The sequence below is a fragment of the Symphalangus syndactylus genome, chromosome 6, assembly GCF_028878055.3.
Source record: "Symphalangus syndactylus isolate Jambi chromosome 6, NHGRI_mSymSyn1-v2.1_pri, whole genome shotgun sequence".
Taxonomy (NCBI): domain Eukaryota; kingdom Metazoa; phylum Chordata; class Mammalia; order Primates; family Hylobatidae; genus Symphalangus; species Symphalangus syndactylus.
The window spans coordinates 79,024,266-79,041,625 of record NC_072428.2 but is presented as its reverse complement, the minus strand read 5'-3'; the positions used below and the strand labels follow the sequence as shown (position 1 = coordinate 79,041,625).

The window sequence follows — 17,360 nt, the reverse complement described above, 5'->3', positions numbered from 1 at the left end:
TCTTACCATCCACCCCACTGAGCTCTCTGTCATTTGCCCAATGCACGATGCTGTTTCATTCTCCATGGGAATGGGGATCACATCAGCCTCTTTCACCACTGTATCTCCAGCACCCCACCCAGGGCCTGGCACAAAACCATATTCAATTAACTGCCGAGAGAATAAGTAAACAAAAGGATGCTTAAAATGCATCCTCTACCTGGGAAAGGCCTATTATGACATGCTTCATTGCTTCCAATGCCTTTCTTGTACTCCTCCAAGTAGAGCTGATAACTCCCTCCTTTATGCTTCCTCCGTGCCCCAATAACACCATCTATAACTTTTTACAGCACATATTTGTTTACAGCCAAGGAGCAAAGGAACTTCTTGTGTTTGGCTAGGAAGAGGATTCAAAGGGTCATAACAATTATCCTTAGTTATCCAGAGGGCAGCTTGTAGAAGCAGGGTTAGCCAGGTTGGGTCTGCATGGCTCTGAGGGATACAGCTAGATGATGTGACAAGGAGAGAGGTCCTGGTGTGCTATAAGGCAGAAGATCATCTCAGGGCTGCCTTGTGAGCTCCCAGTACTGGTGCTCAAACTTTGGCTGAATTACTATGCCAGGAATATAGAAAATGGGATGTCTGCTGTGGGTGGGAGTTTGGATTAGGAAACTTCTGAGTTTCTTTCAAATCTGTGCAGAAGTGGTAAGGTGCTGTGGTTAAAAAATGCTTTGAATAAGAGAGTCAAGGATGAATCCTGGCTCTGCCATTGACTAGCTCTGTAGCTCTGTGATTCTGAGTGAGTCAATTGACCTTTCCAAATTTTGGTTTCCTTAATTTTTGAAAAAACTTAATGAGACCTACTCTTAAGGATTATAGTAAGAGTTAAATGCAATTACATGTATGTGAAAAACAGCATGCGAACTGGTCATGGCTTGGTAAACAATCTCTGTTCTGTCTGTCTGTGCCTTGATCCATGCACTGAATTGCACATCAGTTCTTACCTCCATGCCTTGGCTCTCATGCCCTTTGGTTTGGAATCCCCTATCCTGGTCACCTAGATAATTCCAGGCATCCTTTCAGATCTTGCTCAGGCAGCACCACCTCCAGTGACTCCTCTTTATACACTGAGCAAACCCTATGACAGTGCCATCCCCCACTGGTTGAGGGCATGGCTGGTGTCTGACTCATTTCTGTACAGCACAGGGCTTCGCCCATGGCAAACACTCCATCCATTTCATTTGGAGCACTAGGTTCCATTCTATATTCCACTTCTTAATAAAGACTTGAGAAATCAGGCATCCACTTCTTCCACCACACCCATAAACACACTGGTTGTAAATTCTGATGGTCTCACTGGCAGTCCATCCAACTGGACAAGTGCGTCCTTTTTGATATACTTATGTATTAGATTTTTGAATGCAATTTTTCAAAAATGGACAATCAGCAAGGCCCCATAGGCTGCTGTGACACTCTTTCCTCTTGCACATCTCCTATACTGGCTCAAGGACATCTATCATCCTCAATTCATTTAAGTTGGTGTCAGTCTTTCTTACTGAAGTGACAATGTTCATTGCACCTCTGAAGTTCACCAGGAACCACCTCACAACATCAGACCTTTGTATCTCTTGAAGTTTGTTCAGACACAATGCTTGTTGGTAGCTGGAGTCTAATGATCTTATCTGGCACCAAAATTCAAGTCTGCTTTCATTTTGTTAAAACAACTCAGCATTTTGGTTCAAGATGCTAATGATGATAATTGGACCAAAAAAACTCTGTATGAGAAAAAGATGAGCTGGAAGTTGGGAGGAGGATAGAATATTGAGGCCAAATTTGTCTATACATTACTACACAGCCCAGAGTAGACAGTTACCTCTACTTATCATGCTAATTATTCCACCAAGTGGTGGGAAAGTCCATCTAATGAATCTGCTGACCTCCTAGAGTAAACAGAAGAGCAGCCAATACTTATTGCATGTGAGTGTGCGTGTGTGTGTGTGTGTGTGTGTGTGTGTTTGAGGGGAGGGACATTTATTGAATTCAATTATTTCTCCTTTCCAGTAAATGAGAAAATGCCTAAAAATGCCTAACACTTACCTTAACAATTCATGGTTGTATTTTTATTTGAAAGATAATTCTAGAAGTGAGAAAGCTATTGCTATTAAAACAAAGAGCCTGCTCCTGCATCTGGAGGAAACTCTTTCCTCTTTATCTTGCTGTGTGATTTCTCAAAGTTTGGTTTCCTGACCAGTAACATTAGAGTCACCCAGGCTACATGTGTAGAATCCTAGGCTCCACCTCAACTGTCCATATCTAAGTGTGGGGCTCAGCAATCGGCATTTAGTAAGCCCCATGCACACAGGAGTCTGAGAGAACTTCTGCCTTACTGGGATTGTATTGTGAGGCTGGCGATCAATCTGCTAGGAAAATTGCATTATGGTCATGAATTGCTTAATAATGGGGATATATTCTGCGAAATGCATCGTTGGGTTATTTCGTCATTGTGCAAATGTCATAGAGTGCACTTACATGAACCTAGATAGCACAGCCTACTATGCACCCAGGCTATATGGTACAGTCTGTGGCTCCTAGGCTACAGACTTGTACAGCATGCTACTGTACTGAACACTGTAAGCAATCATAACACAATGGTAAGTATTTTTATATCTAAACAAATCTAAACATAGAAAAGGCATAATAAAAATATGGTATTATAATCGTATGGGACTACCACTGTATATACGGTCCCTTGTTGATGAAACATTGTTATGCCATGCATGACTGTATTTGAGTATTCTTATACAGTACATAGCACTGAGGTTATGATTCACATTTAAAAAGGAAGAGTTCCTGTTCTTAAGATGCAGATAAAAAAGTAGGGGCCCAAGTGGGCCCTTTCTTGAATCAATGTGCTACTCTCATCAGCTGTATGGCCCTGGGCAAGGCACAAATCTACCACATCTATAAAACGAAGATTATCATATATCACCTGCTGAAGACAGGGCTGGGCAAGATGACCTTTGGAGCTCCTTTACCACTAAAATCTAGAATTTCATTTTATAGCTTAATTATAAGAGTGACTTGAAGGTGAGAAAAGGCTGAGAGCTTGGCCTTACTTTGCACAAGGCTCTTCTTGAGCAAATGCTGGCTTTTCAAACCCAGAAGGTCTCCTCTTGGGATGGCTGGGGCCTGACTCACAAAACCTTCTGGCATTCTAAATTTACTGGGAGTAGAAAGGTTTATGGAGACTAGAGAACAGGGCAGAGACATCATTTTGAAACATATTGCATTTAAGACATTAGTGTCTTATGTAAAATCGAGAGCAACCCCTCTATCTCCAACAAAACCACTCCTCTAAATCCTTCTTTTAAAGAATTATTCAGTCTGCTCCCCGCCCCCACCCCAGTCTCTTCTTGATGAAGTCATCCCTGAAGACCTAGCACATTGGTGGTCTCTGTGTACAGATACCACAGACAGCTTTCCTTTGGCCATAGGAGGGATTCTGTCCCTTCCATGCCCTAGCATTTACTGTAGCACTGTTACAGCAAGTAGGTGCTTGCAAGCTGACTTTACAATTGTCAGCTCCTAAGGGCAGTAACTGTATCTTTTTTACTTTGAATCTTTAGTGCCTAGGACATTGCTGCCTTCACAGATTTTTTTCAGAAATAAATGAGTTCTCAGAGTACAAGGATTAATTAGCTGGTATAGTTTCTTCTTCAGGGTCTGCCCTGTCCTGTCCTGAACTCGTTTTGAACCCTGGTGTGAATCACTGCATACAGACCCTAGCAGAGCTTTGGTGTATCAGTTTGCCAACAAAGGAAATCTAGGTAAGGCCCAGACAGCTGGCATTCATAAATTCTGCATGTTGGTGACATCTGCCAGAAATGCATTTCACCTAGCATGCGTGCTTTGAGTTACTTTGCAGCTAATTTACATATTAAACAAGTCTGGACATCTCTGCTGCTACCTGATGCAATCACAAACAGAATTCACTGGATACCACAAAGAGAGCAGCTGGCACACTGATGGGCTGCTTAGAGCCTGTCAAAGTGTCTCTCAGAGGGAGTTATGACCCCTAGGGCCTCCCCCTGATGAGCTCATTCTCCAAACTGCAACCAAGAACTTTCTGCAAGGGAAGAGGCCAGGGGCCCCGCCTGTCCCCAATTACCTAAAGGATGTTTTACAAATGGCCTCCCTCTGGCCATGGTCCCTTTGGACCAAATTCACGCTGGCTAGAAAAACTCTGGCTGCAATTTTCTTAGAAGGGGGCAGTGAATTTATGGCTCCACATGTCAGACAGAGGAAAAGAGAGAGAGGGCAATGCTTCTCATCGATCACTATGGGCATGTGAATCTGTGCAGCTATGGCCTTTGACTAGTAAAGGTCAAAATTCAGTGACTCCGGTTACATCAACAAACATGAACCATTCCTTCCCTGCCACTCTGAGGGCTGAATCCATCCCTTGACTGTGCTCCTGGACATCTGGCCTCTGTTTCTCACTGAAGCAAATCGAAATGCCCTTACCCTTGGCAACAGCTTCCTAACTTGTTTCCCTGCCTCTGGCCTGGGCTCCTCTAATCCATTCCCCTCTGCAGCCAGCACACCCTCTGTGAAAGACAGATCTGATCCTGCCACTTCTTCACTTCTCATCAGCCAATGGCTCTCACTGCCTTGGGATAATTTCTAAACTCTTCATCTTGGCTAATGGCCCTTGTGTGATGACTGGGCATGCTCTCAAGCCTTATTTCACATCCCAGCCCTGCTTATTGCAGCCAGAGGAAAGCTCTTTCCATCCCCAGCGTAGGTTCCTCTTATGCCCCTAAGCGTTCCTCATGCAAGCTGCCCCTTGCCTAGAAGGCTTTCCCTCCCCTACCCAGATTCCTACTTGACCCTTATCTCTACCTAGAGGATACTCCCTTTGGGAAAACCTCCATCAGCTGGGTCCTCCACAGGACTTTGTATGTTTCTTGACAATATGTATCAAATAGGCTTGCCTGTTTGTCTGTCTGTTCTGCTCACTTAGCCACAGCTACATGGGACTGTACCTCCTGCAGCCCCAGCATCTATCATGGCTTTTGGGCACACAGTAATTGATCATTTAATATTTAGTTGAACGAATGATTGAATGCAGGCATGCTGGAATGGTAACTCAGTCTACTCCTACAATCTCAGGAGCTGGGAGGGAACACTAAAAACTGCACTCACCATTGCAGGTGCAGCGCACGTTCCTGTAGAAACGCGGACACACAAAGCTGATGCGAGCTGTGCTGTAGGTCATGAGCGCGTGGGAATCGAGTGACAAGCCTTGCTCACAATGCTGTTCCTGACAGTCCAGCCCTGAACAGTTCTTCTCCAGGATGGCTGAGATGCGCATGATATTCTCCAGGTGTCTTCTGGCATTGGACAGCTTCTGGATCAGGTAGGCTGGCTTGTAGAACTCGCTGCTGTGCATCTCCACCGCAAACAGCATGTCCAGCTGGTTGGTGCCTGCCACGGGCTGGATGCTGATGATGCGCAGGCTGTCTTGCTTCTGGGTGAGGACCACATTCCGCAGCGTGCGCCGGAACCCATGCATGTGCAGCCCCACGAAGTCCTCAGGGGACACATTTTCAAAGCGGATGGTGACAGTGTTTTGCAGCATCTCATGCACCAGCTGCTCCACATGCACGACCACATCAATGGGTACCTGGAAGCGACCATCACTCACAGACACATTCAGGACATACTTGCCGCTGTCCAGGCCTCCCAGGGCAATGATTTTCCCATCGTGACTGTTCACTTTAAATAAGCTTTTCTGCTCCGATTTCAGGGCAAACGTGAGCACGTCATACATGTCTTGATCTGTGGCATGAATCTTCCCAATGACTCCACCAGGAAAGTCATCCTCCATGGTGACAATGAAAATTTCCAGCGGAATGGCTGTGGGCTTGTGGGTGCTTTCCTCGATGACTCGAACGCGGATGTAAGTGTGAGAAACTTGCTGGGGTTTCCCTGAATCCTTTGCCTAAAACAAACAAGAGGTGAAAAGGCAACAAACGAAGAAAACTAATGATAGTAAGTTTTTTAAACCCCACAGATAGAGGACGTCTGTACTTTACATTTGTTTCTTCCTTCATCCCTTGTCACTATTCTGAAAAATGCTGAGGATGTGCGTTTAAGTAAGAGGAGTGATTTATCACCTTCCATCCCCATATGTACACTCTGTTATGGACAATAAAATGTATCAACACAATAAAGCTGGCTGGGGTGAATAGAGAAGGAGGACAGAGGGATACAAGACTCAACATGCTCACAACAGGCTGAGCTTGTTTTAATTTTATGCAGCAACCACAGGGGAAACCTCATAAAGTGGTCTTTCCACTTGGAGGAGAAATTTCTGTTTTCTGTTGGATTATTTCCTTTTGACTGGACCCAGATAGCACCTTTCTGCATATTTAAGAAATGACATAATTTAAGTGGGAATTATATCATGGTAAGGCTTCAAAGAAAATATAATACACTGAAAAGAAAAGCTAAGTAGCTTGATAAAAACCCTTTTTCTCTTTCTTCCATGTATGAGAATTAACAGAACATCCACTCTGGCAACAGGTCTTCAGTGAACACCCATCGCATGCAAGGTGGAGGTATTCAGTGGTGCAGAGCTTCAGGAAAAGGGCAGATTCCCATGGGCTGGGTTTATGGAGCAGGTATCTGAAGATGTGGAGCTGCAGTGAACCCTACAGACCAGGTGGGATCTGGGGAGAGATGTGTCCTTGTATGTGGAAGCCAGTGAAAGAGCCGGTGCCTGGGCATCACACACACCTGAGTTTGAATCTTGTCTCTGTCACCCACTACATATCCGGCTTTGAGTATGTTAGTTAACTTCTCTAAGCCTCAGTTTTTGTATTTTTAATATGAGTAAAATAGTAGCATCAACTTCACAGGGTCCTTCTATTGTGGGGATTAAAAGAGAGTCATTGCAAAGCACTAAACCCAAGGCTAATCCATAGACACACTTAGTACATGATGTTTCATGTGATTGTTATTTTTATTTGTTTATTTGTTTTGTTTATTTAGAGGCATGGTCTTGCTCTGCCACCTAGGCTGGAGTGCAGTGGTGGTACAATCACAGCTCACTGTAGCCTCTACCTCCTGAGCTCAAGTGCTCCTCCCACCTCAGCCTCCTGAGTAGCTGGGAATATAGGTGTGCACCACCACACCAGGCTACTTTTGTTTTTGTTTTTGTAGAGATGAGGTCTCACTATGTTGCCAAGGCTGGTCTTGAACTCTTGAGCACAAGCAATCCTCCTGCCTTGGCCTACCAAAGTACTGGGATTACAGGTGTGAGCCACTGTGTTCATCTGTCGTTATTTTTATTATTGCCATCATCACATGCTTTATTTGATGGATGATGTGAACAAGAGATGCTGGAATGTAAAATTCATGGAGAAGGAGATAACTTTAGCAAATTAGATCGAACTTGAAGTCAAACTGTGGAGCGCTTCAAAGGAGAGTGACGACTTTAGACTTTATAGGCCAGAGGTTGCCCGTTTACATGTCAGAGGCCAGAAAGATGAAAGAAAGGCATGAAGCTGCTGGGTATAAGGTGAGAGAGGAATGGTCCTGTGGCCAGGGAAGGACTGGAGAGTGCTGTCTGTCAAAAGGTCCTGAAATTCAAAATCTGAAAGTCTGGGGCAGAATTCAGCCTGCAGGGCCTAAGTTTTCAAACACTAGAAAACCAACAGATAGTTTTACTTTAGGGCAGGGATCAGCAATCTTTTCTGTAAAGGACTGGAGAATAAATATTTTCAGCTTTGTGGGTTTTACAGCCTCTATAACAACCATGCCAGGCTCTCCTATGTAAGGAAGCAGTCACGGAGCGTACCTGAATGAAAGAGGCTGTGTGCCAGTAAAACTTCATTGCTAAAAACAGGCTGAGGGCAGGATTTGGCCCAAGGGCTGTAGTTTGCTGGTCCCTGACTAAGGGAAATGATGTAATCTAAGTGGAATGATTAATATGGGAGGGGTGAAGAGTTGGGTCAGAAGAGAATGAAGCTGAAGCCAGAGGAAGCACCTAGGAGGCTCCTGCCACAGTAGCATGATGAAGGGGCTGTGCAGAATACAGTGAAGCAGTGGCAATAGGAATGTGACTGAAGAAAGGAAGAAAACACAGGACTCAGTGGTAGTTTAATACAAGGGACCGGGGGAGGGAGCCTTTTACAAAGATTCTAAAACCTGAGATTTGAAATCTGCTCCGTATCCAGAGAAGATAGGCAAACTGTCCTAGTTTCTGTGAGAAGGCACTGAAAAGCTCTTCTCGCCTTGAGTACTACCCTGTGACATAAAATTATTTACACAATATTGTTGGAGGAGTGGATGACAATTGAAGAGTTCACTGATGTGCTTGGAGCTGGCAGTCATTAATTTAGGTTTCATAGAGTAAAGTAAGGTGTAATTTATCCAAAGAGACAATGTATATATAAGTCAATGCTATACCAATACCAATAATTACTATTGCTATTATTGTCACCATTAATAATGAGTCTAGGTTGCCCTCTGTAGGCAACGGTGGATAGAAAAATTCACTCAGTTTCCCTGATGGGATCCAAATCTTGGTATTTGCAGAAATCATACATGGGAACTTTTGGAGGCCCTCTCATTTCCTGCTTCTTCTATTCTCTGCATACCTGCCACCTTTGCCTCTTTGGCCCATTTCATGTCACACAGGCCAATGAACATGAGGAACTGACATGCTGGGGGCCATTGCCAGCTGAGTCCTTGGTCCCCTCCTGCCTCACTGGGGAAGGCCTATCAAGCAGAGGCATGACATGGCTAAATCCCCTTACAACAGGGATTGGTAGCTGCCCCAAGTGGGGTAATGTGGTGGGTAATAGTATAAAGCAGCAGGAGTTTTTAGAATGCAGATTTAAGCCCAGTGACCATCTGTTGGGCATACTCTACAGGAATGTCCTTCCTGAACAATGATGCTTCCCTTCCTTCCTGTTCAGTTTCACACACAGAGGCAGCTTTTATTTGTGTGAAATTGAATTTGAGATTAAAAGGGGGAACATTCCTGCATGGCAATGAATTATGCTGACTTACCCAGCAAAGAAAAATTCCACCAAAGGGGACAGAAAGAAGCATGAGAAAGAAAGACAGCGCGATGGAGACAGAGCGCGATGCCATACCTGGACACACAACACGTATTCCAGAGACTCTGTGTGCTGGAAGACCACAGCCGACCGCAAGATCCCATGAGGGTCCAACACAAACTCCTCCTCTTCATTTCCCGACAAAATAGAGAATGAAAAGGGAGGCCCATTGTGAAAGGAGTCTCTGTCTGTCACCACCAGCTGCAAGATGCTGGTGCCCACTGGCTTATTTTCCTGCATGAAAGAGTATATAGTAAAAACGAAGATAAAAATTACACTTCTCTTCACATTGATTAAAACAAAACAAAACAAAACAAAAAAACCATCATTGCAGGCTGAGAGTGCTGAGCTAGAAAACAGGGCTTTCAGCAGAAGGGATTCCCTGTGATATCATCTTGCCTTCTGAAAACATGTGGTGTCTGTAAGTGTCATGTTTCTTATCTTTGGCTGCTTCCCACAACCACCTATGGGACAATCCTCTACTAGTGTGAACACAAGGACTTGGAGCTGCATGGGTTTACAGGTTCTGAGAATGGTGCTGGGTGCACCTTGTCCTGGGTTAGCTGGCAATGCCCGAGCTGACCTGAAGAGCTCCATTGGGATGGGGAGGCACTTCCTCACACACACATGTCACAACACAATTATACTGAGGCCCAACACTAGATACAATGTCACAGCATTGGATTTTTTGGGGGGACATCCTGGCAACTTCCTAGTCAATATACAAAGGCATATTCCCGGTGGAAAATGGGGCTTTATACCTTACCTCATTCTTCAGAACGCAGTTTTGCCATGTTCCTTTAGGGAAGGGAATTGGGGTAAAACATTCCTCAATTTGACAATGAACAGAACAGGAATCCTTAATTTTGTCAGAATTCTTGGAAGTCCTGATTCTATTACATAAGCATTATTTTGCAGAACTTCTCTGCTTTTTTTCCCAAATGGGAATGCAAAGCTCCTTCTTGGGTCAAAGATTATTCTCACGTTGAAAACGCCAAATTAAATCCTCTGTAGCTCAGGCATTGCTGTACTTTCCCCTACTCTGTTTAGACTTCAGCAATACCACAGCTTGGGCCCAAAATCAGTTGTATCAGCTCAGGCCTCCTGATGCCATCGACGTAAGGATTAAAAGAGTTTGGGTTGCAGAGATGGAGACGATGATACATTACAGTTTGGAGGGCAGGCCCAGTCAAGTTTTATGTGCTGAATTAGTCTTATGAAAACCATGTGTGGAAATAAGAAAGTCATTCAGGGTTGGGAAAAGGGAGGCATATTTTTTGAAGAAAAAAGAGAAAAGGACTACAGAGACCTCTTATTTTGCTCCTTTTCACAAGTGTCCTTTTGGTCATCAAAAACTAGACACTGTCTCCCTCTGAAAGCAATTGTGGGACCACCATAGCCCTGCATATATTTACTATTTCACACTGACAACATACTCAGCAGCACACAAAACACAAGACTGACTCATTTGTTTGCTTACTCTCTAAAGACTGCTTCCTGCATACAAGAGAGGGAGAGAGACAATGTGGCCCTCAGGGTCAGCATCGGAGAAGAAGGGTGTAAGGTAACACAGACATGCCCGCCCTGTGGATAGCGGCCCCACCATCACTCATGGGCTGAGCCTCTCCGTGCTTTCACTGTTGACCTCCTGTTGCGCATTTGAAAACAGTCTGTCAAGCTGATCGATTCGTGTCAGAAAACTGAATGTTGAGTAGGAGAAACCCACTTTGTTTTGGGGTTAGCAAACAGAGGCCATGAGGGCAAAGAGCATCCTTGTGAGCAACAGTCATGGAGAAGAGTGAGCTGAGAGAGAAATGGAGGAAGGTGTGGACTCTGGGCGAAGCTCTGGGGAAGCAGGAGTGTGGTGAGAATGCAGAGTTGCTGGAAAAAGCATCAGAGAGGAGGAGAAAACCAAAACACCACCAGGGAAGGAATCAGATTTCACTAACCAAGGGATGGGAACCAGCAGACAGCTGCTTCCTTCAAGGCTGCCTCCCAGTCTGATTGCTGGACAGCTCAGTGGCCCTGGGGTCTGAGGAGGCCAGCTATGGATGGTCAGGCTCAAATTCTTGAATGTTATTCCAAAGGGGACCCTCAAGACCTGGCCCACTCACATTTCACCTTCCACCCACAAAGCCCTGGGACTCCTTGGGGGTGATTCTGAGGCCAAACTGGATCAGGCAAGAACTGATTCTCTAGAATACCTGTGGCCCTCCAAGACATGCGTATCACTCTGCCTTCTCTAAGTCCTCTACACTGACAGTTTTCCTGGGCTGGGTTTCCTGATCCTCCTAAAGTTGGGCTTTCAGCTCCTAGAAATACTGAGAAGTAGAGGATGCTCAGTACCTAGCACTGTGCCCGCGGAATAAAAAATTGATGGGAAGAAGACTCACTCTCTCTTATAGCAGAATACCAGCAGTAAGTTACTCTATCCTGCAGTCTGATTTTAAAGAGCCGGTGGATTTAAAGTGTTAAACAAATTGCTTATGAAAGATTAATTTTAATGAGTACCAGCTCTATCCTGATGCCCAATCTGTCTTTGACCGATGAGATAATGCGTATCAATCTCTGTCATCTGCCAGAATAGCATAAAGTTGCTTAAAGGTAGACTGCCACTGGGGAAAGAGAATTCTTTTGCAGAAGACAGCCCCAAGTTCAAATTCTGACTCTGCCACTTACCAGCTGCATGATCTTGGGTGAATTACTTAACCTCACAGATCCTTAGCTCTTTCCATTATAAAGTGGGGGCCAATCCACCATCCCTCTTCAGTGTTGTGGGGAGAGACAGTGTGCATAAAGCACCTGACACTTGAAAAAAATCCACCCCTCAATAGCTCTTACTCACATTTATTAATCAGCTGTGGTAGAAGAACTAGGTTCTTTTCATACCTGCCCTCTGAAGGGACGAGATGACATTAAGTAACAGTAGCAATAAACCACAATGAGTAAACCACAGCAGAGGAAGAAAGCCGAATGCAAGGGGACAAGTGCTTGGCAGGCAAGATTTTCTCACCTGAATCACAGCAGTATAGTTGGCAGGTGTAAACACTGGGCTGTTGTCATTCACATCAGAAATATCAATGTTGACAGTTGCAGTTGATGACATTGCAGGAATGCCACTGTCTACTGCCTGGACAAGCAGAGAGTATCCAGACACCTGCCAAGGTACAAAGAGGTGACAGTAAAGAGGTGTAGTGCTTCCTTCCTTCTGTGCACACGCAGAGAAACTGGAGCTTCAGGCTGTGCTTCGTTAAAGATCAACCATCTTTAGTTTGATGTTCCAGCCCAGGTGATTCTTGGCACCACTGACATTTGGGTCTGGATAATTCTTTGTTGTTGGGGGCTGACCTGTGCATTTTAGGATATTTAGCAGCAACCAGTATCACCCCCTGCCCAGTTACGACAGCCAAAAATGTCTCCAAACGTTGCCAAACATCCCTGGGGGACAAAACCACCCTGGTTAGGACCCAGGCTCTGGGCCTTTGCTCAATGCAACAGTTGTCACTGCTGATCTGTGTTATTTATCAATGTTAATATTTCTGGGGTTATGAGCATGTATCACCCAGTAGAGTCATGGCATCACTGCCATGTCATCCTTTTCCATATTTAATTTCCCTTCAGAGATGCATATTTTTTGGTCAAGAAAGACAATGTTTAGAAATTTCACTAAACCTTGGACAGAGAAATTTTTTGGACGATTTTTTCTGACCTAGATGCCTTCAGGTGATCTTTTTGTATCTGCTCACCGAGGGCTAAAGTTGCTCATAAAGTCAGGACCACAGGGTCCCAATACCCTGAAAGTATTTTTCTGTCCCCTTGCTCTAGGAAGGGCTAAAATTCAAACCACCTAGAAAGATATACATTTATCTTTTCTTTAAAACCTCCATAACCAGCATCTATTATAGGTAGAAAATTCTATCAAAGGTCTAACCCTAATATTTCATGCTGCATTTTAGCCCATCCTTGTTTACTCTCATTACTTAGAATGGAGAACCTTCCTATTTACACCCCTGGAGCTTGTGCCCCTGCTTCTAGGAAACGGGTGGATGTGGATGGGAAGGAAACTGTCCTAAACTAGCTTACCCGTTCCCGGTCCAATTTCTTCTTAACTTTCACAAGCCCCAAGACAGGATCCACAGTAAATTCATTGTCCCGATCTCCATTCACAATGGAAAAATGAATCTGTCCATTGGGCTGGCTGTCTACATCTTCTGCTATTAGCTTCATGGAAAACAAGCAAAACAAAGAAAAGCCATGACATAAGACAGCAAAGGTTGATTCTTAGGGTCCCAGGTCTGTTTAAATGGGTGCAGCTGTGACAGTTTTCTCGGGAGCTCTGCTCTCTAATGTTAGTGACCACGCCCCCAGCAGAAGAGATGATTAATCAGCTGAAGGAGGGTGGCACCAGGCCCACAGCTGCCATTTTATTTTTATGTTAATTTTTTACCTGCCCACGGCCTGATGCCTGTTAGGCCTGATTTTCCTCAGGGTTTGAGACAGTATGGTTAGAGCCCAAAGCTAATGGGCAGGAATGCTTTGATTTCTTCCCAATCCTGCAAGTAATGGTCTCTGCCATTGAATGAGGGATTCTCTAGGCCTATGCATTTCCATGTTAAGGAAGCCAAGAAAGTTCTCCTTCCCACACAGCAAATATACCGCCCCTCTGTCTATTGCTCCAGATTGATGATGTTGAAATTTATATGTGTGGAAATAGTCGTGTACTTTCCAGGAAGCAGGGCGGGCCTGAGGAGCACACTTCTGATGTATAAGAAATGCACTGTCCTCCAGCAGAGAGTGGCTCCACCCTCATCCTGCAATGAGATGACTTGAATGGAAGGGATGAGGAAGGATGGTTAGGAGGGGACTCATTGTTCCAAAATGTAATTTGAGGTCTAACAGAACCTGTGTTCTCAGGATACATGGTTTGTTCTTACTGTTAGAGAAAGTTCCTCCTGGAAAAGGCTCCTTTAAGAGTGGCCAGTCAATCTTAGGTTTGCTCCAAATTGTAGCTGCCCAACTCTGTGTGTCTGTGTGTGTAGGGGGAAAGGGGGACAGGGATTTATTTGATCCTCAGCAATCTAATAATTTTAAATTGTAAATTGACAAATCGTAGTTGCATATATTTATGGGGTACAAAGTGATGTTATGATTTATGAGCACAATGTGGAATAATTAAATCAAGCTAATTAACATATCAACCATCTCAAATACCTAGGATTTTTTGTGGTGAGAACATTTGAAACTTAACTCTTAGCCGTCTTGAAATGTACAATATACCACTACTAACTATATTCATCATGCGTGCAACAGATCTCAAAAAAAATAAAAAAAGAATGTATTCCTCCTAGCCACCTAATAACCTGTCATCTAAGTTCACATCTAAGTAGGGGGCCATCATTAAAAATTCATCCCATGGTCTGTTTTATTTTCTCAAAAAAGATATGCTCCTGGGAAATAAGTGATTATCAATCACTTACACCTTGATATAAATTAATCTATCAGACTCTTCCTAATATAAAAATTACAGAAAGAGCTATAGAAAGATGGCTCCCATTCTTGGGGACAAATGGACACTGAAAGGGGGAAGTGTGAAGAAAATCCAAGACAGACTTTGCTTTCTTCTTCACTTTATTGTGGATGACTAGTTCCAGACATCTAGAACCATCCCCAACCCCAGGTACCTACCAAAATGACAGAGTCTCCCACCAAGGCGTCTTCACTGATAACCGCACTGTAGACGTCTTGGCTGAACTTGGGAGGGTTGTCATTAACATCCGTGAGGTTGATGTTGACAGTGGCCACAGCGCTGAGAGCTGGGGTGCCCCCATCTTTGGCTTCCACTACCAGGTAAAACCTTTTGCATAATTCATAGTCCAGGACTTCAGAGACAGAAATACCCCCTTTGAAGAAAAATGGGGAGCTTTATATTTGATTAGGAAAAAACACTGGTCAGCAATTCTATAATCATGGCAATATTTCTAACATCCTCTCCAGCCAAGAATTTAAACATTCAGGAATTTGTTTATTTAATGCCTTACTGAAAGTATTACAGAAGTCTGATTAATGCTGTCAGTGAGAGCATAGCTATCCATCAAACATAACACTGAAGAAATGAAAAGTCTTTACATGTTTCTGTAACAGTTTATGAACATCTCTGAGGCAGCTTGGAAATCTCTGGCATCTTCAATCTCACACAACTAACAAGTAGGAACAGAAACAAGCATCCCTGATGGTGTCTTCTGATTCCTCAGGTGGACAGAGGAAGACCAAGAATGAGCTGAGATGTGGGGATGTGATGGTATGACCCCATTCTTGTCAGCAAGTAAATACTTGCAGACTTCACTGAATTGAATTAACCACAAAGGTGCCTTGCCAAGTTAAAACACACTTATCTAAAACAATTGTGGCACAAAGAGGGCAAAGATCTCAGAAATCTCAAGGTATAGTGACATAATGGAAAAGGAACTACCTGGAAATCAGAGAGCCCAGCAGCCACATATTGAGTTTAGTGCCCGCAACTATAGAATAGAGATGATAATCTCCATGTCACAGAATTACTTAAATAAGTAGAACACGTGAAAGCAGCTAGCTGGGTGTTGGTGCTATATCCTTCCCATCCTAGCCTTTTCTGGGGAGGTAACCCAATCCTGCATTCTGCAGTCATTGTATTGCCTGCAGAACACTTCTCAAGGGCATTTACTTTCCTCCCACCTAGTAAACAATCACGAGGACTGGTGAGAAGGTCATGACCATTCACATTTCCAGACAGGCAACTTCTCTAGTTGCTAAGACTGCCAATAGGCTCCTTCTACCTAAGGCAAAACACAGAAATCATACCTGTAACAAGAGCCTCTTTCTCCCCATAATTAAGTTTTCTAGAACTTACCATCCCTAGTGCTTATTTTGCATCCCAGTCTTGCTAACTAGTGCTAAATTTAAATAGTACTTAGCCATTTCCCCATGGTGTTTATATACAATGGCCATAACTAGACATGCTAGGGCCAACACATATTTAAATGAGGGAAACCCCCATACATTTTATTTGAGATAATGACCTTAATAAACAGGTACTGCCAGGAGAGACTGTGATGCAATTCTTCCATCAATATTTTCACCTTGCAATACTTATCATGGGCCAGGACTGTATTTCTTACATTTTTGGTATCCCTCCAGTATAGCAGTGTTATATTATATTAGAATATGCATTCTAGAGTCAGAAAGATCTGAGTTCAAATGTTGGATAAAACACTTATTAACAGTGGACATTGCGGTAATTATTTAACTTCTTTGAAATTCTGTTTTTTACTTAATAAGAGCCTGGTATATGTTCCATGTTAAATAAACATTGCTAATTACAATGATTTCTTGTTTATATTTACTGGATTATCAAAAGGAAAATGGACCTCCTTTGCCACCTTGTTCAACAGGTACATACTCCTGGAGTGATGAGGGAACTATGTGCAAAGGCTGGAAGGTGAGAGACTCACCTTTGTTCTCTGCAAAATGGGAACTGCCTCGACTATTCATAGGGGAATTGGGAAATAAATGAGAATATTCACCAAAGAGCTTTGGGATAGAAATCCATACAGTCTATGAAAATACAAGGATAAGTATGTTTAGTCTTCAAAGAATATCCAAGCTTCTTTTCTAGAATTACGACCTTTATTTGCCTGAAGCACCTCTAATACTTATTAACTGGCTGGTGAAGAGAAAATCCCAGGGTTCTCTCTTATTCTGTTGCTTTATTTTGAAGCACCTTTTTATTCCCTAGATGATGCTACATGTTCCCCAGAGTTGGAAAAGGATGTGGTGAGAAATGAGTGTTCTGACCAGGAATCGGGAACTGGGTTCAAACAGAGCACCAGTTCCAGCTCACTGATGGAGTCTACTTGGGGTGCTGGGTTGAGAAGGCTGCATATCACCATGCAGATCACTTATCAGTGTCTACCTATGCAGGTGATGAAAGAGTGGTAGTACCAGTGTGGACAGTTGCACATGGAGGCTCATCCCCATGAACATTTTCCAACATGTGCACATATGACCTAAGTAAAAAAAAACCCAACAACATCAAACAGAAAAGAGAGAAAATCAAACAAACTCTTGTTCTTGGAATACAAATACTATTTCCTCTCTCCATTGAGAAACCACATTGCTGCCCCTGAGCCCTCCCACCTAGAAATCCTGGAGCCAACCTAGGGGTCAGATATTTGCTAAGTAAGCCCACAACAAGGAGCTTAAAATTTAGCAGGA

The 17,360-nt window shown here is 43.7% G+C and overlaps 1 protein-coding gene across 1 annotated transcript in view; it reads right to left on the bottom strand.

The window, feature by feature from the left end:
• The window catches only part of FAT3 (FAT atypical cadherin 3), a 575,495-nt gene that overhangs the window by 46,773 nt on the left and 511,362 nt on the right, over window positions 1–17,360 (bottom strand). The window contains exons 16-20 of the mRNA XM_055283247.2: window positions 14,796–15,010; window positions 13,194–13,331; window positions 12,124–12,267; window positions 9,147–9,344; window positions 5,185–5,983 (exon numbers count right to left, since the gene is read on the bottom strand). Coding sequence (XP_055139222.1) covers window positions 5,185–5,983; window positions 9,147–9,344; window positions 12,124–12,267; window positions 13,194–13,331; window positions 14,796–15,010 — 1,494 coding nt within the window. The remainder of the gene's footprint in view (window positions 1–5,184; window positions 5,984–9,146; window positions 9,345–12,123; window positions 12,268–13,193; window positions 13,332–14,795; window positions 15,011–17,360) is intronic.